The sequence below is a fragment of the Cibotium barometz genome, chromosome 4 (assembly GCF_041138505.1).
Source record: "Cibotium barometz isolate CiBa-2024 chromosome 4, ASM4113850v1, whole genome shotgun sequence".
In the NCBI taxonomy this organism is placed as follows: Eukaryota; Viridiplantae; Streptophyta; class Polypodiopsida; order Cyatheales; family Cibotiaceae; genus Cibotium; species Cibotium barometz.
Window position 1 is genome coordinate 26,442,357 of NC_141049.1, and position 23,556 is coordinate 26,465,912.

The window sequence follows — 23,556 nt, forward strand, 5'->3', positions numbered from 1 at the left end:
GGCAGATCTGAACTCTTCACCTTCTCTCTTAACTTGATGTGAATTAATTTTCTTGGGTAATCCCCTTCCCCTTTTATTATTCTTCTCCCCGTACTACTGGTTAATCAACTAGCCAAATCCATCAAAACCCTTGTCGATCTGTTAATCATCTGCCAAAGTGGATCAAATTGGCTACGTTTGTCCCACTAAACCCCCTGGTATTAAGCCCCTTGTTGATTGCTTGATAAACTGCCCAAATCGGTTGAACCTGTTGTTGACTGGTTCAAGGACTGCCCCCCGAATCGTGCAATCCTTTTGCTGATTTGGTTATGAACAGCCTAAATCCCCTGTTGAGTGGGTAATCAACTGCCCGAATCAGTTAAGCTCTTTGTTGATCGGTTCATCATCTGCCCAAATGAGTCAAAACCCCTGTGGAGTGATTAATTTACTCCCCAAATCACTTTATCATTGATTAATCATCTGCCCAAAATCATTCAAACCCGCTGTTGACTGGTTAGTCCAAGTATCTAATTCAAGTAATCCCTTTGTCGATTGGTTAAATCCAACTGCACAAGTCATTTAACTCCTGTGCTGGTTAATTAATCACCTGCCCCAATCACACCCTAAGTCAAGTTTTCAAGAAAGTGTGTAATCAAGGCAAGAAATGATGAAGCAGAACAACTACAGGAGGCAGGAGGGCATTTTCCAGGATGAGGACTACACGCCCAAGAGTGTGAAACCATGGAGCTGGGCAAAGCCAGTGCGCTACGTAATGCGGGAGCAACGTCTCATTTTCATACTGGTAGGCATGATCATAGCCACTACCTTCTTTGTATTACAACCAGGCTTTCTTAATACAAATGGTCATCCTAATGACATTGTTAAACCTAATTATCATGAGATCACAACCTACACATCAGAGCCTACCCGCCAGATTAGTGATAATATTCAACAGATCGGTGTCACTAACCCTGGAGGTAAGTTGCCGCTTGGATTGAAGAGAAAGCCCCTCAGAGTGCTTGTTACCGGTGGGGCCGGTTTTGTCGGCAGCCACCTTGTAGACAGATTGATCCAGAGAGGGGACAGTGTTATTGTGGTAGACAACTTCTTCACCGGCAGGAAGAGCAATGTGAAGCACCATATGGGTAAGCCCCAATTTGAGCTGATCAGGCATGATGTTGTGGAGCCGATCCTGCTCGAGGTGGACCAAATTTATCACTTGGCTTGTCCGGCTTCACCTGTCCATTATAAACACAACCCTGTGAAAACTATTATATCCTCCTCTCTACTTACTTGATGTTGTAATGTTAACCTCTCTTGCTTGCCTTCCTTTTTGGTTTGTCCTTAATTTTTTTCCCTTTACAAGACAAATGTGATGGGCACACTTAATATGCTGGGTCTGGCAAAAAGAATAGGAGCACGTTTTCTTCTCACAAGTACCAGTGAAGTTTATGGTGACCCTCTAGAGCACCCCCAGACAGAAGGTTATTGGGGCCATGTCAACCCAATTGGTACGTGAATATCTCGAAACTAGTGGCCTTCAATCTCTTGGATGGGTGGATTCTATGTTAACATTTCTATGCAGGTGTACGGAGTTGCTACGATGAAGGAAAAAGAACAGCAGAAACCTTGACAATGGATTACCATAGAGGAGCAAATGTGGAGGTATTTCATTCCTTAGATGTGTATTCCAGTAATCTGGGATTTAGTGTCACATTTGATGTGTTGAATGGTTCAAGAGAAACTGGCTCTTTCATGAAACAGGTCCGTATAGCCCGCATTTTCAACACTTACGGCCCCCGGATGTGCATTGATGATGGCAGAGTTGTGAGCAATTTTGTTGCCCAGGTTTGGAGCTCTTAGCAGTAGATCTCCTCAATTGAAACTAGTATTCCAGGGGAATTGAGAGAAGCCTTATTGACGTTTATATTACTCCGTTGATGGTTCAGGCTCTGCGTAAGGAGCCGTTAACTGTGTATGGAGATGGCAAACAAACAAGAAGCTTCCAGTATGTTTCAGATTTGGTATGGGATCACTTGTCCTTTTGCTTAGAGAAGTCAAGACAGACACTAGACAATGCTTATGATGTTTGTGACTTTTTTGCCGTTTACTGATGTACTTACTGGCAGTTGCGCATGTAAAACGTATTTACCTCACACACGTGCACATGCACATATGCATATACAACATGCAAACACACACACCCCTTTCTTTTGCATGGTGAGGTCTAGCAAGTTGTCAGTTAACAAAGTTTCTTGGCAGGTTGAAGGCCTTATGCGGCTCATGGAGAGTGAACACATCGGCCCTTTCAATCTTGGAAACCCGGGGGAGTTTACCATGCTAGAACTTGCTAAAGTAAGTTTCAGAATTTTCCTTTACTCCCTCTATAGTGTTAGTTTATGCGATCCTGATGAATGTCTATGTCATTCTTATCATTGCAAGGTGGCCAAGGATGTGATAGATCCTCAAGCCCGGATAGAGTTCAAAGAGAATACAGCAGATGACCCGCATAAGCGCAAGCCAGACATCACCAAAGCAAAGGATTTACTGCACTGGGAACCCAAAATTCCTTTAAAGGAGGGCCTTCCTTTGATGGTTGAAGATTTTAGGCGCCGGATACTCGAAGACCCCATGGGCTCACAGATATGATATGCATAAATGTCAAGACGATCCCCCTTTTTTTCCTAGTATGCTTCATTGTAGTGAGTCGTGACTGTAGTTCTTGTAAGTGAGAAAGATTAACAATTTTCTTACAGAAAATTCTATGTTGAGGAGGGCAGCAAAGCCTTCAAGCTAGCAGACAATTAGAATTGATAAAAATATTAGTTGTCCATTTGGAAACAAGATGGCCCTAGAGGGGCTGTATGAGGGCTAGAAAGACATTATGTAAGCGTTGTGTAAGATTATGACTGCTCTAATTTGTAATGTTGCATACATGCCATGGAACATGTGAAGAGAAATAAACATAGATAACACAGTAGGCCTCTCAAGGGCTACTTATGCAAACAAGATACACAATTGCTCACAAAGGGGCAGTCCTGCAGGTCACAGGGATGAGTGCCTTCTGCCAAACCAGGGTGCTGTGAAAGTTGTCCCCTTATGTTATTGAACTCTGGAGTAGGTGTTTACTCAAAACCATTAGGCAGACAAGACAACAGACCTGGTGTCATAATTCATTGCTCAACTATGGGTCAAAGTTTATGGACCCCCTTTTGAGCAAGAGTACAAGGACCCCCTTTTGAGCAAGAGTACAATTATTTACAAAGACCCCCTTTTGAGCAAGAGTACAATTATTTACAAGGACAAGCTCTCCTCCATGGTGGCCCATGGTGCAGAGAGATTGTCTCTCTCTGGAATATCTCCAAGGAGGAGGTCAAAGTTTATAGTGTACAATTATTTACAAGGACAAGCTCTCCTCCTTGGTGGCCCATGGTGCAGAGAAAGGAGGAGGTCAAAGTTTATGGAAAGGGGAAAAGATTACTCCGCAGCATGTCGCAGAAGGAATCCATGAGTATTGGTCTGATGTAGCACAGGCGTGGAAGCTATTATGATTAACGGGACCGATTTACACTAATCACAATGATGATGAGCAAGTATTCTAGACAAGTAAGATGGGCGTAATCTATTGGGGATATTGCCAATCTGGTCACCTAGTTGGACATATCCACGACTACGGTTAAAAGTGCAAAAAGGCTGTCCATGCCCGTCTTGCCAATGGTACTTGGCTGCCCACTATCTAGCTGCCCACTATCCATGTGCCACCTTAATTGGCATGCACATGACATCCCCTTCCACTAAATTTGGAGACCTAGGGCACATGATGCAATTTTCTCCTTCTTCCTCGACTTGCACTAGTTTATTGGAAATTGGGACGAACACATGATGGCACAAAAAAACAACATACCAACCATTTGGGTTAGCCACAAACTCTAGCTTCTGTTAGCTCTCTGAGACTGATTTCTGTGCTTGCTTTGACTCTACCACCATTGACATGAGCACCTCCACGTGATTCTCCATAGGTCTACACCCACGGAAATTGTCACTTGAGCCAGTTTCGGTTGTAGAACTTTTCTAGCATCCTCTAAAACTCCCTTTTGTTGAGCTTTAACCTTTGGTGAACTCTTCACAAGTCATGCCTCATGCCTTTGTCTACGAGTTTTGTGCACCTCATGCTTGGATCTTTCTCTGACATGATGCCAAATGATATTTCCAAAACTTTGAGAAATAGTCAAGTCAAGAGATTTGATTCTTGATGTATTGCTCTTGAATCATCAACGCATAGCCTTGTAATATGCTATCAAGTTTTCCGCCGTAAAGAAAAAATGCCATCTTCTCTGGAGATCTAATGGGTTGATTGTGTACTAAGACCTAGAATTTGATATATGGAGACCTTTCTACATGCAACTAACTGATGCCATGTGCGAGTTTTGGCTACAAGAAATCTTATAAGTACACAATAAATGACAAGATGGACCTCATTTATTATATTGGTCTCTAGCTATGTTTGGGTTATATTGGTATCTGTCTTGGGGGTGGATTACCATTATATCCTATTTGGAGGCAATTGTTGGTTTGGCATCGAGTGATATCCAAACCCATTAATATCCACATGGATGTATTTGATGTTTATATGTAAATGACCATGGATTGGAGATGCTTGATAATGCTTCATGAGCATGTTTTTGTGAGAATTGATTTTGAGTGGCCACGCAAGTGGATTTCTTGCTTGGGGAATTTTAACTACTATGATAAAAGTACAAAATAATGGCTCACACATCCATGGAACTTTGCATTGCATGGCTGCCCAAAAATAGCCTCTCTAGTTTATACACTCCCTAGAACTTTCCCTTGTGGTGGTTGTCAGGTAAACACATGATCATGTTTCATGCTCTTTGGGTATGCACATGACATCTACCTTATATGAGGTAGTTCTTATGAAGTAGTTAGCTAGGTTAGTAATGACAAAGAAGGTAATACTTCCAGCATTAGTAATATATCCAAGTTTTGGCAAGAGCCCTCTCATGGACCTAAAAAAAATAACACTACCCAAGTATCTGCTTGCCTTGTCGACAATATAAGGCCTTGAGCATTGTGTTTATTTGATTTGCTATCATAAAAAAGCAATTTCCACTCAATATTTATTTTTTGAGGCGCCCTCCCAAAATCTATAGCCAAAAGTTGTGGCCCTCTCCCCTTGTTAGGCTCCTTCCCCCTTCTCTTCTTCAAGGCTCATTTCCCATTTTTCTATATATAGATTATATGTGTGTCTACTTTGAAAATCCATATTTTTGACAACCATGTATTTCCTTGAAAAAACCATACTGTTGGCAACCATCTATTTCCTTTAAAAAGCCATACTTCTAGTGACCATCTATCCCTTAGGCCACCCTCCTATTGATCACTTTTTAAAAGGCCATGAGTGAAAATCTTAGCAAAAACTCTTATTCTCACCTTATGTAATATGAGTGGAAATCTTAGCAAAAACTCCTATAGATATTCTCTCTAAATTTTTTATGATAGTTTTTTTCTAAATTTAGTTAAAGAAAATTAATGGTCCTACCTATGTATTTTTTTTAAATTCAAATAAAAAAAGTTTAATCTAACATGTTTCTCTTCATCTTTTTTTCATTCATCCTTTTGGTCTTTTCTTCCCCTCTCTCTCTCTCTCTCTCTCTCTCTCTCTCTCTCTCTCTCAACAACAACAAAAGAAAGCCTTTAATAGAGAGATTTTCATTTGTTTCTATGAAGTGTTTACATCTAGATATTTGAAGCTTATTTGCAAAAGCAAGCTCTAATAGAGAGATTTTCATTTGTTTTAGTAAAGTGTTTACATTTGGATATTTAAAGCTTATTTACAAATGCTCTAGCCTTACCTATGTCATGCCCAAGTTTGCCTCGTTGTGGCTGACCACCAAAAGTTGCTTAAAGCATGGAAATTCTCCATAGAATAATGTCCAAATCCATAAATTTTGGATGAAAACCTCGCATTGTTCCTTAGTCAAGGGTTATTCCTTTATGCATTTACTTTATATTAAAGTTGTGAAAACCTTGACTTGTTCCATAGTCAAGGGTTATTCCTCTATGCATTTACTTTACTTTAAAGTTGAATGAAGCACCACCAATATTGATGTCATGCACGGCGAGTGTTGTGGGGCATTTAAATTGACTCTTGGCTTGCCTTTTACAAGGGTGGTTTTTTATTTTGTTTATCTTTCTACGAAGATGAGTTTAAGGAGCCAAAGTTGACTATTAGGTGGGTGTAAGGTGTGGATATCAATGCTCCACCCTCATATTATATTGTCTACACAACACTGGCTAGCTTATGTTTGTAAAGGCCATTATGAGGAGAAGCCATGGTTGAGCAGCTCGGGTGCTTGGCATCCCCCATATTCTCATAGGAATATGTCCTAAGAGGCTATATGGTCTAGAGATGGCTTGGATTAAATTTGACACATTACTAAATAGGCTACATGCTACATTAGACCGTAACTCACAATGGTCCACACATGGAGAGTAGGTGAAATTTACTATTGGACATCCTATCATAATAGTGCAAGAGCCAGCCCAAATGGGGTCCAGGATGAGCCTAGATGGCCATGGGAGGTAGGGTAACTACGCATTTCCTAGTTTATCTTTATGGGCCAAGTATACACCGTGTGGACGGGTGGCTCTGACTATGATCGTGGACTTATGTAGTCATGTCATGGCCGCCCACATATACATGCCTATATAGATTCATGGCTAACTCCTTATCTACACAATTCATTAGTTATCAATGTGAATATACTCCCTAAATTCTACTAGCATACAACCTTAGTAGTAGTTTTGGGTGAGCCATGGAAGCTCCCTTCGCAAGAGCACATGAGTGTGGGGCTACACCATCTATTGTATGACTTTAGGTACATAGGCCACTGTTTACAATGCTTTCAATACAAAGCCCCACACCATATTGTAGAGTATCCTATCGATGCTTCAATATTCACTATTAAATGTGTGCTAGCATACTTAGGGGAGCATAACATGGACTTCCTTGTGACCCTTTCTAGTCGTCAACACAATTACACAACCATAAAGAGAGAGGGTTTAGCCATGGTGTATAACGTAAAGAAGTAAATACATTATCTCTAAGCTACCGCATTTGTTTTCTTTATTTCCAACAATCAAGCCTTGCTTTATTTGGTGAATAAGTATTACACGAGAGAGCATACAACACCAGATGGTTTCTCATTCTTTTGGAGCTTAACTTCACCACCACTGTGAGAAAGGGATCGATATGTCCATGCCAACCACATTTCCAAAATGGTTCCTTCCAGGAATGGAGAAGATCTTCTTAATGCTCCTTTATTTCACATTATGACCATGGATTGGAATCACGTGAAGACATCACCCACTTCTTGGAAAATGGATTCCTTTAATAGACTATCCCATTAAGAAGGACATAGCTAGGCAACTCATTATTAGAAAGACATTCCCCCTATTAATTAGCGAGAATTCTTCATAAGAAGGGCTAAGATGGTATCATAATGAAATGCATTCACATGAAGGTGAATTTATCATTCGTCGGGGAACTAGAACAAACCCCCCTAGTGATAGGGCCAAAATGACGGGTTTTCCCAAACACGTCACTTACACGATGATGAACATTGCTTAAGCGACGTGTTTGAAATCACCAAATGTTCCGTCGCATAAGCGACGGATCATTTAGCATCGTTTACATGACGGCACGGCAATAACAGCTGTATACTGCAAAGTGCCACTTACACGACATCACTTATGCAGACATCACGTAAGCGATGGACTGAGAAATTTAAAAAAAACCCAAATCAAATGGATCCTACGAATTCACAAACAACCATATGCATTCTCAACTTAGACGATCGAGGAGCGCCCATTGCCTCTCCTCCCATCTGCACCTTCCCTCCATCTAGGTAATGCTCCTTGACACTTTTGCTAGTTTGCTTTGTTCCAATTTTTTCACATTTACAAGAGTTACAAGACCCTTGCATCATGCTTTGGGTACTCCTCTATGTGCTTGGCCACCTACAACCTCCTCTATGCTTGGCCGCCTTGTGGGCAATCTCTGTTCTTGTCCTCCTAGCTGGGCAAGTCCTCGACTGCTCACACACATGCATGCATGACCATGTAAATCATACCGGATCGACACCAAAATTTGCACACACATGCCCTATAATTTTGCACTCCTCTACTTGCCTCCAACCTTCTCTTTCGTGCCTTGTGTCCCCTATGCTGTTTGCGTGTGTGATGGATCAATTTTTGTGCCACACACCACATTATGAGTAGATGAACACTCACGATCCTCGGCGTGCTACCACTACCAAACCTGACTAGTGCGAGAGATACTTCTTTGAACCTCCTGAGTTGATGTTCAAGCCACGGCTTACAAAAAAATGTAATCTCTAGTGAATTTATTTTTCTTGATGTTTAACAGTGCAATCCTTAAGTAAGTGCTTGACATCGTGAGTCATGCTTGGCACAAATCCTAACACTTTTCTATCGACCAAGAAAACTTCCAACTTAGCCCTCTGAGCCACTTGTTCAAAAATGATATCCTTGGTACTACCACAATCCAAAAGAAGTGTGACCAAGTAATCATTTAGATGCCCCCCAGCCTTAAACAACTCAGAATTACTGGCCTCCTCGATTAAAGCCCAAGAACTACTAGTCACATAGTATTCTCCACTCATAGGACTAGTTGTGGTGAACTTTGAAGCACACCAATATGGATAGCAGGTGAGACCCCCTCGTGCTTAGCTTTTTGACCTTGCCCAAAGTTGAGACCCTAGTCTGCTGAGCTTCAAACCTAGTGACTATGGAAGCTAGAACTAGTGTGCTACTACTAGCTAGAGTGTGCCCTATGGTTCTCTCACTACTGGCATTCTTGGTGGGCTTCGACTTAGAATGGCCTGCTACATGACAATAAAAGCATCAGTTCTACTATTCCAGGTGGGCATCGATGTCTCCCTAGAGCAGCAATTAGCCCCTCTTCTTCTGAGCAACCGAAAGAAGCTACTATACTAGAGTTCAACGAGGCTTTCCTTAGTCGGCAAGGTAGTGGTGGCAAACCAAGTTCTTCTTGCCACCATGTGGTATATCACTTCTTGGTGGGCCTTCTCTCACGGGCCTGCATTGGTCAGGTTCAATGATTGACCCAAAACTTTCTATGGGTTGGTGAGGATAGATTTGTGCCAGTTTACTACTACGAGCTTGGGATAATCTTAGACCAAGCAGCACTCTAAGAGGAGGTTGGTGGCAAAGACTCGTGTCAGTGGATGTAGAGGCACTCCAAGGTGGTACTGATGTCCCAAGATATGTACTGATGATAAAACTGAAAGAGTGCATAGAGTGGAAGCAAGATAAGCACTAGAGTATGTTGATATGAGAAGTGCAAGAGAGAGAGAGAGAGAGAGAGAGAGAGAGAGAGAGAGAGAGAGAGAGAGAGAGAGAGAGAGAGAGAGAGAGAGAGAGAGAGAGAGAGAGATGAAGCAACTATGCTGAATATGCTGCAATGAAGCAATCCTGAGCAAGAGACATAAAAGGTCTCATAAGTGAGGGATACAAAATAGGACTACATAAGAGAGGCAAGCCCACCTATAAATAGGTCATGAAGAGGCTAGTCGACTGGACAAAGAGGCCTGTGTGGCAGATTGGAGAAATGGATCTGGTTGATAAAAGAGACACCACCCGACCTAGGAAAAATACCAAGAAAAAAGGGACAAATGCCAGGAAAATAGGGGTGGCTAGCCCCACAACCGCGGGCCAACTTGTACAAGCCACTATCCTAGACTCCCTGAGCCAAGATGCTACCAATCTCCTTATCACAAACACTAATCTCATAATGAGAGGATAACTCCACACCTTGATCTATAAGAGCACTCACTGACAAAAGGTCAAATGCCAAATCTAGAATGTACAGAATGTCAGAGGAGTAACTCTTGTCCCTCGGAGGAGAAGAAGATGTGGATGGTGCCATGTCCATAAACTGGCATGGAAAAAGAATCACCCAAAGTGATATTGCCTATCTTGGTAGTAAAGTCCTCAAACCAATCTGATGAGGTGTCATGTGAGCAGTAGCACCGCTATCCACAATCCAAGACCGCGATTGAGAAGTCACAAGAGCCAGTATACGACGAGAACCGGCTAATAGAAGAATACCATCATCCTTCTTGGTCTAAGACACTACTATAGAGGTAGAGTCCTTTGCTTCTTGATCCCACTTCTTCTTGTGACATTGGGGCTATTGATGACCCTTCTTGCCACAGTAGTGACACTCGATGTCCTTATTTTTAGAAGATTTATTTTTGTCTTTGTCTTTATCTTTGTCCTCGTAAAAGATTTATTTTTGTCTTTGTCTTTATTTTTGTCATTATCCTTGGAGTTCTTGTCAAAACCCCCTTTCCCTTTCTTCTATCGATTTTTCGCTTTATCTTGAGAAGCCAAAGCTCCATCAAAACAACTAGAGGTGCTAGTCCGCTCCTCAAAGGCGAGACTCAATATGCATAATGGAGGGGAGAACTTCCTCCCAAGTGATTGGAATAGGACAAGGAGAAGAAACAAGAGACTCAAAGAAAGCATCAAACCTCTTTGGAAGCTTGGAGAGGAGCCAAATAGCCATATCCTGTGTAGAGATATTGCCACAAACATCAAGCTCATCCTGGAGATCTTTCATCTTCGAGATGAATGCAGATAAAGATGGAAAGGTAGAAATTGACAAATTCATAAGCTATTTTTCCAAAGCCAAAATCTGACCCGGAGACTCAATCTCATAAAGATCTGCAAATGCCTTCCAAACTTCATGTGCAACATCTACTGAACACACATGCGAGAACAAAATCTTGACAATTCAACATCAGAAAGGAGAAAACACAACGATCCTTTGCTCACCAAACATCAATTTGTGCCTGATTCACACCAACGGTAGAAATGGTGGGAGGGGTGGCATTGGCAGTTGTAACAAGACAATCCGAGAGATCCACTCCATGCAAGGCTGATTTCACCTTCACCTTCCATAAAGTATAGTTGGAGCCATCCAACTTTGCAGACTCAGAGAACATAGAAAAAGTAGTTAGAGCAGCAATGACAAAATCGCGAGCTCAATCTCAAGAAAAAATGCACAATCTTCGAAGAAGAAGTGTCCTCCATAGGTACCAATCCATAGGTACCAAATGACACAAAGCCTCAAATCAGCAACCCAAAATCTGTAAAACACCTATAGAGAAGGAAACGTAGCACAAACAATGCTGTTGCTCTGAAAACAAAGCACGCTGACAGTTGTAAAAAATGATTTCGATTGATCACAGCCTGCAATGGTGAAGTGCATGGAAGAGGCAGGCCGACCATTACAAATATGGGGAAGAAAACACAAAAATGAAGGTGCTAAAAACAGGGCAAAAAACTAGGGACATCAGAGAGACTCTGAACCTAGAGTGATGATACCATGAAAGAGTGCACAAAGCGGAAGTAAGATAAGCACTAGAGTGTACTGATCTGAGAAGTGCAAGAGAGAGAGAGAGAGAGAGAGAGAGAGAGAGAGAGATATGAAGCAACTATGCTGAATATACTGCAATGAAGCAATCCCGACCAAGAGACATAAAAGGTCTCATAAGTGAGGGATACAAAACAGGACTACACTATGAAAAATGAGGGAGGCAAGTCCGCCTATAAAATAGGTCATGAAGGGGCTAGCCAACTGGACAAAGAGACCTGGCCAAATGGAGAAATGGACCTAGCCGAAGAGACACCACCCGACATGGGAAAAACACTAGGAAAAAAGGGAAAGATGCCATGAAAATTGGGGTGGCTAGCCCACTACCAAGGGCCATAAAAGGGATCAAAAGGGGACTCCAAACATGGGCAGACATTGCGGATGAATATGCTAACAAAAACGCTGATGTGTTGTATAGTAGAAGAGAGCGAGCTGCTCTCAGATGGTTGGAAACGCTGATAATGCAAAGTCTAGCGACAAGGGTGTTGCGGTACCTGAATGGTGATGAAGAGTAGAGAGGGCTGCCGTCTCGAGTGTGGTGCAAGCTCTGGTGACAAGGGTGCTGCAAACAACACGTGAGGGGTGCTGAAGAGTGGGAGGGCTGTCGAAGGTGAAGATAAGAAGAGAGGGTTTCCGTCCTGATGATGTGAGATGGTGAGCAGAGAGGGCTGCTATCTCGAGGTAAACCCGCAGGGGTGGAGTCGCGGCATGGCACGATCCAGGAGGGGATGGGCCCACCGCACGGCTCTTGGCAGAGCGAGGTTGCGATATTGCATGGCTCGCTTGGGGGGGTCACTGCACCGCTCTTGACGGGCCGGGGTCGCAACATGACACATCCCGAGAGGGGGGAGTCTCACTACACGGCTGGGGCGGGGGCGGGGTCGCGGCATAGCTCCAGGGTTGTGTGATGGCATGGCCTGAGGGAGTGGGCTGTTGTCAAATGTTCGGCTCCGGGGTTGTGTGACGGCGTGGCCAGAGGGAGTGGGCTACTGTCGGATGGTTGGCCAGGATAATGATGTCAGCATGTTTGTCTAGGTCCTCCACAACCTCATAAACCATATAGTGTGCTAGGTGATATGGTATAGACCTCGATGTCAATGTCGTGTTGGAGATATGGTGTTTTGGTTATGGTGTTTATGATGTCCCTTGGTCAATGCCCTCGACTAGGGATAGGTTTAGCTAAGGGTCAACAGTGGTCAGGCTAAGAGTGTCAGGGAGTTGTTTGCATTAGGAGAATTTAGGTAAGCCTTGGGCCAGCATGGCCAACCCATAAAGGACAGCTTCCAGGCCATAAGAGGGCTTACACATGTCCATTGGCTATCGGCCAACATTACATCCTCCCCATGGGCTATCGGCATAGCAAATACTCCTACTTGCATATAAGGTAAACCCATCATTTCAGTTAGAGCATCACTCCTCCTCCATAGAGCATAGCTTGCATAAGAATCATGGCTTACATCAGCATTGGAGTAGATCATCATGGCACCGTGGACACTTGGGAACGTATTTGAATGTGTGTGTGTGTGTGTGTGTGTGTGTGTGTGTGTGTGTGTGTGTGTGAGAGAGAGAGAGAGAGAGAGAGAGAGAGAGAGAGAGATTAGAGTGTGACCAATAAGGTGTAAGAGTAGTGTAACTTATTGTTCATAGTATATTATGTGGAAAAATCCATCGATGCGCTTAATTAAAGTAATTAATTTTCACAAGTTTATATTCAATGGGGCCAGACCTGAGACACTCACAAAGATTGTCAATGATATCCTATTGGCCTGCACATATGAAGCTAACATTGATGCTTGCCGCACAACTCTTCAAAGGAAACAATATGTTGCGGAACAATAGTGAGTGGCAGGGCATCTCTTGCTGATGTTAATAAAGCACATACGAAGCTTTCAGAGGCCATCACTGAGTGGAAACAAAATCAACTAATTGATTCCACTCAGGAAACAAGAGCTTATGCTGAGCTCACTAATATAGTGTAGCGGGCTCAACAGAATATTTAGGAACATGGAATCCTTAAAGTACTCTTTTACAATATAATGTTTCTATAGTTTAATGGAACTATTGGCTTTATATGCTTGATAGTCCGATATTATGTTGTTGTCATCGTTTTTGACATTATGAGATACATAATGTTATTGTTATTGCCGTTGGTGGCATTTGGAGTTGTATTTGAGTATGTCATATTTTACTTAGAACGTGATGATGGTGATTGTGTGCATCTTTTATCTTGTGCATATGTATTGGTGGATTGTGAGTGTATGCTTATAGGTTTAGATACAATCTCCTTCTGCATTGTATTGGTGGATTGTGAGTGTATGCTTATAGGTTTAGATACAATCTCCTTCTGCATCTGTATAGATATCCATGGCAGACTCCAGGAAGTCAGGTCTCTTGATAGCCATCAAGAGAGTATTGCAAAGTCTGGGTTTGAGTAGAGAGGAGATAGAGGAGGACATGGGAGAGTATACTGTGTTGAGTGTTGACGAGTTAGAGGCTACCCTCACTTGACTCTCTTACTCCTTGCGGCCCATAGTCCCTAGCAAGGGCACCTCTAGATCCGTGGGAGGAGGAAGAGGAGGACCCAAAGCAGGAGGATTAGGAGGAGGGTCAGGGTCAGGAGATGGAGGATTAGGAGGGTCAGGGTCAGGGTTAGGAGCTGGAGCTTGCCATGGAGGGAGGATCAGGATTCGGAGCTAGACGTGGCGCCACACAGCAAGATGAGTATGTATAATTTCTATAATTTGTCTCTTTTGAGGAGGAGGGTCAGGGTCAGGAGCTGGAGCTTGCCATGGAGGATCAAGATCCGGAGCTAGACGTGGCGCCACACAGCAAGATGAGTATGGCGCCACACACAGCAAGATGAGTATGTATAATTTCTATAATTTGTCTCTTTTGAGCTATCATTTGTTTAAAAATGGCTATAATACTTATATTTGGTCAATTGTTCAAGACACAGAGGAGAGGTACACAGGGGCCTGGTGCTGTCACCCTAGAGCCTCCACACAGAGGCATCGTGGATGCAGGTATGAAGTGTGTTTTGTATGTTATACTAGTTATTTCAACGTCTAATAACTATTTGTTTTAATTTCAACGTCTAATAACTATTTGTTTTAATTTCCTTATAGGAGTGACAAGCGGAGTGTCACAGATCTACCTGAGCAGCCAGTCTCATCACCGCCATTGGTGCCACGATCTTGTATAGGCGATGTGGTGGGCGTAGAGTGCTCCATCGACAAGTGGGGACACATAGTGGACTGAGACAGAGGAAAGGTTTTCCATCGTTGGCTTTGAGACCTCCTGGATCTCTATATACTTGAGGTCCACAAGCTATGGGGGTAGGATATCTTTGATTATAATATGAGATGGTTGTAAATCCAAGATGAGGCTAGCAAGAAGTTTGTTCTCGCACAACTCAAGTGAGAGTTCGGAGCCAGCTGGAGCCACAAAAGTATTCTATAGGAGTGTGCAGTTCTACTAAGGTACCAAAGAGATAATTCATGGTAATAATACAGAATCTTGTTTGAAAGACTAAAGTAGATGTGTAGAAAAATAGAGAGAGAGAGAGAGAGAGAGAGAGAGAAAGAAAGAAAGAAAGATATATTAACGTCTATGAGAGGCCAAAGTCGGCCTATGAGACAAAAAATAATACAACTGTGTTCTTCCGGTCATCGGAAGAAAAGAAACAAAAGAAAAAGTGTGCATGTGTCTGGATACAACCATGAATCATCATGAATCGGTGGAGCCCATATACAAACAATATAAGGGGGGTGGGGATGTGGATGGAGTGCTAAGGCAAGATGCATCTCTATATGCTGAAGGGGTAGTACAAGCATGCTATGCAGATCTATGTCTAACTCCATCCAGTGCCATAAGAGGGATATAAGATATCATACATCGCCGATGCTGAGGCTGTGAATGGCATGAACATGTACCCTGAGTCTGAATGAAAGCGAGCTAGCCTCTCCTGTGTCTCCATCTGGTGTCTCATTCGGATAGCTGCTATCTCTCGGTGACGGAGTCGGGGTGCTCTATGTCCAGTCTGTCTAGGTCTCCTCCTGGCTCTCAATTCCTCTGCTCTCTGTGTGGTCACCCCACGTGGTACATCAGCTAGCACTGGCATAGCTCTCTGGAAGAAATCTGTGAGCTGGGACTGTCTCCCACCCCTAGTGGGAGCGGGTGTCTGGAGGAGTCTCTCTCGAGAACTATGAAGCTCTAGTAGAGTAGTCTGCCAAGCTGTCGCACTGGTCCGAGGCCCTCATCAACTGATGTAGTGAAGAGTGCTCCTCAAACAATCCTGCATATCTATCTCTGACGCCCTGGTGGACTCTACATCTACATACAAAATGATCCTCACTCTCCACCTCCTCGCGGCACAATCTGCATATCCGCTTAGCTCTGGGAACCCGTGCCGCTCTCCCAGCCTCTATCTCTAGCTGATGTGATGAGACTCGTAGCTGTCCAATAGCAACGCGAGAGCTGTGTGGCATGTATACATCCATGTACTGCAGTCGATGTATAAACCCATCCCTTGAGATGCTCATAAAGTGGTCTCTGTAATACAGCATCTTCGGTGGTAGTGCACGGTAATACCTGATAGCTCAACCCCAGAGCCTCCTCCCTGTGTGATGTAATCGACCACCTCATCAATATAGAGCCCAAAGAGCGTGGGGGAGAGCGGGCACCCCTGCTTCACACCAATGGTGCTAGCAACTGTGTGTGTCGGACAAGCCTCCTGGGCATCGGACTCTCCCAAAGACCTCCTCATATAGCCTGCATATGCCCACATCATGTCTGAAGGTATGCCTAGTGTCTGTAGTCGTCGAAAGAGGCGCTCTCGGGGCACAGTATCAAATGCCTTGCAGAAATCCACAAAGCAACAATAGAGCCGTTGCCTCCGTGCCTTGGCCTGCTGATCAATCAGGCACCTCAATGTAAAAATGTGGTCGATGGTCGAGAAGGCTCGACAGAAGCCTGCCTGGCCTGGTGCTCTCAATCCCCCAACCTCTGCATGAGTGCTCAGCTCTGCCTCCAAAACTGCCCCGTATAGTTTGGCCAATATATGGCCAATCATGATGGTCCTGTAGTTCCCGGGGTCTAGTACATCTCCCACTTTATGGATCGACACAATAGTGTGCATCGTCCACTCAGCCGGAAACCCCTCTGCTGACAGAGCTCTGTTGAAGAGATGAGCAAGAAATGGTGCCAATGTATCAATAGCATAGATGAGATGCTCTCCCTGTAATCCTGTATGATCTGTCGCCCATCCATGTTGGAGTCACCATATGGCCCTAACCATAGGTGGGGTGAAGAAGGTGGAGACTATGGAGCATGGCTCTGTGGGTTGTGGTATAGGGGGCTGTGCAGGCACATCATAAAGTCTCTCTGCATATGTCTGTGCCAAGTTTGAGGATCGGCAATAGGTGTGGGAGGATGGGGCTCTTTGAGTCTCCTCCAAGCAGCAGCAGCATCTCTGCTCATGAGCATGTGATATGTGTCCCAGTACTGAGCCTCCTCATAAGCTCGCCGCTTACGGCGGGTGAGAGTATGCATCCTCCTGCCTGCCTGCCTCTGGGTGATCTCCCCGCAAGCCCTCTGCACTCGGAGACTGCGGTAAAGGTTTATGCACTCATCATCATACCATCGGTTCTGGGGCATGCTCCCAGATGTAAGTGGCCGTCCTGTCTGTATGTGGTATGGGAAACTCCTCGTGGGCTGCGGAGTGCAGTACATGTGAGAGCTGGGAGGTGAGCATGGCCATGGGTGCCGATGGATCTAAGGCAAATATCTGATCATGAACATGATAGTCGTACACCTCGGCTAAGTCCTGAGTGAAGTGAAAAATAGTGCGTGGTGGCTGTATGATGGGTGGGTGGGTCTTGGATAGTCGTACATCTCGGCTAAGTCTTGAGTGAAGTGAAAAATAGTGGTGGCTGTATGATGGGTGGGTGGGTCTCCAATAAGCTCCTGAAAGTGAGGGATAGGTATGTATGATCCGCCCCAATGGGGCATGGTGGTACGGTGAAGTGGGACACCATATCTGCTGCCTCCCGAGAGAGAGAGAGAGAGAGAGAGAGAGAGAGAGAGAGGGTGTCTAGGCTGTGGGGCAGTCATGCCCCACACTTAGCCAATTGGCTTGGAAGGGTCTTAGCCCTGTCGGCTGCCTAGCGAGGGCCCCTACGACTGGCCAAGAGCCTATAGATCTAGCCCATGCAAGGGCTAGTGGGCATAGCTTGTGGCTTGCCTGGCCCCTTGGGGTGGCTCTAAGTTGCCCCATGCCACTACAAGAACCGTAGGCTCTGCTTTGGGGTAGCCCTATGGACTACCCCCCTTTTTTACATGCAAATCTACATGCACTACAGAAGTCTGGCATCCAGTTGCAAACCAGACACATAGATTATCTGTGATATGTGAGGGATTGATCGTAGTAAAACAACCTTATTCTTAACTAAACTGCAGTTAGAAATATACTTAAGAGATAGAGATTGGTTTCAATGCAGATATATTAGATGAGATGGTTACAATTGAGAGCTAATAAGATCTGTGATGATGATGAAGCTGACTTTGACTAAATGCTGACTTATGAATGTTGTATTGCTGAATGTTGAACTCCACACCTTCCTAGGGTCTTGGGCTAAAGACCACAAAACAATGGAGATCTACCTGGTATAATGTCCATGCGGAAGCTTCGAGCTCGAATCAATAACTTCAATGCTCAGAATTCAACAATCTTTCACGAGACAAATAATGCACAAAACTAAAGTAAATGTGCAAACAATAGAGAGAGAGAGAGAGAGAGAGAGGGGGGGGGGAAGAGGACACAATAAATTGGGTCCCAAATATCCGCGAATGTGGAGGTCCGTTTACGTCTACCATGGAGGGCATGGTGACTAATTTGACTCTGCCCGATGAGATCAGGAGAGCGGAGTGTATGGTTTGGCCACCCCAAGCAAACCGGCTAGTTGTTGGGCAGCCACTGGCTGTCTGGGCTGTCCCATAGCTGGCCGATAGCTTCTCTAAGGCTTGGGGCCCACTCGGCTTGCTGTCCATGGGCCATAGGGCTAGCCGACAGCAGCGCCTCCTACCCAAGCCAAGGCTGGTGGGCACAACTTGGGGCCCTCAAGGGTGGTTCTACACCTCCTCCATGCCCACAACAAGAGCACAAGGCTCTGCCCTGGGGTAGCCTTATGGGCTGGCCCCTTCTCTACATGAAATCCTACATGCTCCTACAAATGTACATCACCCGGTCGATCGTAGACCAGATACACACTTCACCTGACATACTTCCAAGTTGCTAGGCAGCCATGCACAAATAGTGCAGGACTGCCCCACACTCAACCTGTCAAGTCCCCAAGGTCTCCTTGTAGGGCATACTTGCAACAAGACTCCAAACTTACAAAACAAAGCCATAAAACCATGAAGGGGGTGCAAGCCTGACTCACTACGCAACCACGACAACCGTGGGCAAAGCCCACAAGTCTTGGATGTCCCCACCGAGGCACAAGCTAAGCTAACTAGCTAGATGTACTGATCAGCCTCTACCCCATAACGTCCCATACCGCCATGTGGCTACCCTCGTGGGCCTCGAGATTGCTGCCGGCCTCGACTGCCAATGAAGTAGGTGCACATCTATAGTAGATCCAAGCTCCTTTACCACCCACAGAGTTCTCGCATAGCCTCATGAGACTCTGATTGACTAACTCACCCTGGCCACCATTTTATAGGTTCTTGGTTGGTCATCAGGAGTCCACACATGGGTGTCCGCATGTCAGTCCATCCCTAGCCTAGCTCACCGATCTGCCTACCTAGCTACTCCAATTCTCGAAGCTAGTCTTGTGTGCGTGCTGACACGGTAGATACACTTTGTGCACATGACACATCCGACTGATTGGTAGAGCCTTGGCCCTGTCGGCATCCCTGGCCTTGTCGGCTTCCTGGCCAGGGCCCCTAGAGCTGGGCGACAGCCTGCCCAGCCCATGCAAGGGCTGGTGGGCATAGCTTGGGGCCTTCTTGTGTCTTGGGTTGAAGAACACCAAAATGATGGAGAGCTACCTGGTATGACAACTTCTCTAGGGCCTAGGGTTGCTGGCTGGCTGTCCATGGGCCATACAGCTGGCCGACAAGCCCTCCGGCTCAAGCAGACCAAATACATAGATCACCTGACATCATTCCAGAGGGAGATTCACAGCACAGACTGGTAGCGCTTCATGTGCAAGACAGACTTGACCTTGGACGCATATAGTGGAACCCTAGCTGACTCGCCTGGATTGGGCTCACATGGGACCAGTTTTCCATTCCAATACTCATGGGTCCAAGGTCAGTTTCCATCAGCATGCATTGGAAGCTATTGGCATGCCTAGGTAGCACCCGACATGCATTGGGAGCTCCCATTGCATGTTGGCAGCTACTACCGACATATTTAGGTAGCATCTGGTATGCATTTAACGATACCTACTTGCCTAGGTAGCACCCGACATGCTCTCAGTGCATGCTAGTAGATACCGGCATACTTAGGTAGCACCCCATATGCATTGGGTGCTTCTGGTGCATGCTGGTAGCTCTCGGTGCATGTCGTTAGTTATCGCGATGCATTGCAAGCGACCGGCGTGCATTTGGTGCTCTTGGTGCATGCCGGTAGCTACCAACATACTTAGGTAGCACACCTGACATGCATTGGGAGCTCCTGGTGCATGTCGAGAGTTACCGGCATATTTAGGTATCATCCGGCATGCATTTAAAGATATCTACTTGCCTGGGTAGCACCTCGCATGCATTGGATGCCCCTAGTGCATGTCGGTAGGTACTGGTATACTTAGGTAGCACCTGACATGTATTGGGTGTTTCTGGTGCATGCCGGTAGCTCTCGGTGCATGTCGATGGTTATCGATATACATTAGAAGCTACCGGCATACTTAGGTAGCACCCGACATGCATTAGGAGCTCCTGGTGCATATCGACAGTTATCGACAGGCATTGGAAGCTACCGGCATGCCTAGGTAACACCCATCATGCCTTGGGTACTCCTGGTGCATGTTGGTAGTTTATTGGCATGCATTAGAAGCTACCCGCATGCATTCGGTGCTCTCGGTGCATGCCGATAGTACCGGCATGCTTAGGTAGCACCCGATATGCATTGGGAGTTCCCGGTGAATGCCAGTAGCTACCAGCATATTTAGGTAGCATCCGGCATGCATTTAAAGATACCTGCTTGCCTAGGTAGCACCCGCCATACATTGGGTGCTCCCGGTGCATGCTCATAGCTACTGGCATACTTAGGTAGCACCCGACATACATTGGGTGCTTCTGGTACATGCTGATAGCTCTTGATGCATGTCGATAGTTATCGGCATACATTCGGTGCTCTCGGTGCATGGCAGTAGCTACCGACATACTTAGATAGCACGTGATATATATTGGGAGCTCCCGAGGTATGCCTACAACTATTGGCATATTCAGGTATTATCTGACATGCATTTAAAGATACCCACTTGCGTAGGTAGCACCCGCATGCATTGGGTGTTCCTGATGCATGCCGGTAGCTACCAGCATACTTAGGTAGCACTCGACATACATTAGGTGCTTCTGGTGCATGCCGATAGCTCTCGGTGTATGTCGAAAGCTGCCGGCATGCATTCAGTGCTCTCAGTGCATGCCGATAGCTACCGGCATGCTTAGGTAGCACCCGGCATGCATTGGGAGCTCTTGGTGCATGTTGGGAGTTACCGGCATGCATTGGAAGCTATTGGCATGCCTAGGTAACACCCATCATGCATTGGGTGCTCTCAGTGCATGCCGGGTATCTTTAAATGCATAAAAGTGTACAAGCTTTTACAAAAGTGTACAAGCAATTACAACTTCAAGTGCAAAAATTTAGAAAGTTAATTGACTAACACAGTGTTTGCAAGTATGGCTCTGCTAAGGATTGAACCCAATCCACTAGAGTGAGCCTGTGTGTACCATACACCACAGGGCTCACTAACCTACAAACACATGATGCAAGTGTAGTTTAAATGGTACAAGTGTGATTTACCCAGTTTAATTAAGACTTCTACAAATCATTTCAAAGCTTCAAGTTATTTTGGGGAACTCTTTTACGGCTAGACAAAGTGGAAGATAGGGACAATGACTTGTGGTCAGCTAATCTAATGTGATTGATTAGCCTTCGATCCTTACAAACAATATCAACATTTTTGGTCAATAGTGTGGATGTGCAACATAAACACTTAGAGGAAAGTATGGCCAATGCAATGCACATGCTTCATCAAGAAGATCTATAAATTGACGGAAGATGACTCAAATCCTCCACAGAGCGAACACCCGAGCACTGATGGACACAAACTGACAGTTGCAAACAGAGAGAAAAAAAAAAACCTTGCAGCCTATCACAAGCGCAACTCTCATTCGGAGATCGCAGCTCGCAGCGCACTTGCTCACAAGCAGGTCACAACACTCATAGGTGCAGCTCCGTGAGATCACAATTGAAACGTGAGCTACTGTTGCAGCAACTCTCTAATTTTTCTTCAACCATCTAAGCTAGCAGAGAATCATAGGCACAGCATTAGCAGAAGTTAATCTCCTTTCTAAGAGGAGTTCCCGTCTATGAGCGATAGGCAAAATCGCTGGCTAGAATGTAGGCCTCATTGCACACAGGTGTGCAGAGTTTATTCATATTTTACATGTTCAACAAAGGCTTCATCACGCACAACTCTTCAGAACGTTACAGTCTAGCATGTAGACAACAAGGAAATTTATATTTTTTTTAAAAAAAATCAGTGCATCATGGGGGGGTGTATTAGAATACATCATTGAGCTTTAATGGAAGCTCTCAACCCCCATTAGCTTTAGCAGAGCTCGTTGCTACTACTGAGACGCTAAACATGAGAGAGGAAAAAAAAAAGGCAGTATGGCCCTGTGGTTGCTAACTGGAAGGAAGGAGAGAGGGAAAAAATGCCACTAGCGTGAGGGATTAGAGAAGCCTCACTTGTGTTAAAAATCTTCAGGTTTTTTTCGTTCTTTCTTTAACCTTCCACACCTAAGACCTTTTGTCCCATCCACACGAGTTCCACACATCCTTTCCATTATTTTGTCCACATTCTCACTATGCCCATCCACATTTTGTTTGGCCTTACCCATTCATGCATATTCATTTACATGCTTCGAAGTTGTTTTGGTTTATCCACATATCTTGCATAATGTGGGTGCAATTTTTAGCACATGGTGGGCTTACTTCATGCACTTGAGATGTGTGAGGTGTGATTCATACATTTAGCATTTGTGGAGCATCTTCACACGTTTTTGGGTTTGTTGGGGTTTGTTCACATGTTTTTTTTAATACATTGTGAGCCTTCACATGAGTACATTTCTATGAGGTGTTCAAGCACACTTCGAGCTTACATTGGGGATTATTTACATGCATTGTGTGAGATCTTGGTGCATTGTTTGCACGTTTGACCTTGATGCAAGAGAGGGAGAAGTCCATGGTGCGGGAAAATAACGATCTCAGCAAGAGCCATACGTAACGACTACTAGTGCCGGCTCTGGGATCTTGGATGGCACCGAGGTACAACATTGTGTATGTATGCCATGCAAGCGAGCTATATGCATATCATGATTATCATATGTTTAGATCAGATGAGCATGCAGCATTATCATGTTATTCTGTGATGAGCACATGGCTATGTACGTGTGTGCGCCTCTCCATTCCTTTGTATGGGATCAGACGAGGAGCTATGTGACCCACTTGGATTTCATTGATCGATTTGGGACCCTTTACACATACCAGCACTTCTCGGAGGAGTGGCATGCATGCAAGTATGGGTTTGATCCATATCATTCCTCCGAGGATGATGATGATGTTCATGCAATGACTATAGATGATTATATGGGTGATGATGATCGTAGTGATCATTCATGGGATACATTTTTTTAGTTATGGCATGATAGGTTTGGATCCTTGAAGGACATGGATCAAGCATGTTGCCACTTTCGTTGCTATCACAGTGGTGTTCGCATGGCCTTGAGAGCTTCTACAACTCACCCACAACATCGACTAGCCGTCATCTCATTGATTCTCATTT

The 23,556-nt window shown here is 44.8% G+C and overlaps 1 protein-coding gene and 1 pseudogene across 2 annotated transcripts; both read left to right on the forward strand.

Moving 5' to 3' along the window:
• The first annotated feature begins 643 nt into the window (after positions 1-643).
• On the forward strand, positions 644-1,276 carry LOC147639099 (UDP-glucuronic acid decarboxylase 2 pseudogene; annotated as a pseudogene). Its single transcript, XR_015264213.1, has one exon. The product of XR_015264213.1 is annotated as a UDP-glucuronic acid decarboxylase 2 pseudogene (transcript).
• Positions 1,277-1,354: 78 nt separating this feature from the next.
• Positions 1,355-2,913, forward strand: LOC147639100 (UDP-glucuronic acid decarboxylase 4-like). Its single transcript, XM_086787366.1, has 6 exons — positions 1,355-1,490; positions 1,565-1,644; positions 1,744-1,827; positions 1,929-2,003; positions 2,242-2,334; positions 2,422-2,913. Exons 1-6 carry the CDS (start codon positions 1,355-1,357, stop codon positions 2,626-2,628), a joined length of 675 nt encoding a protein of 224 aa, XP_086643492.1. The 3' UTR covers positions 2,629-2,913.
• Positions 2,914-23,556: the final 20,643 nt, after the last annotated feature.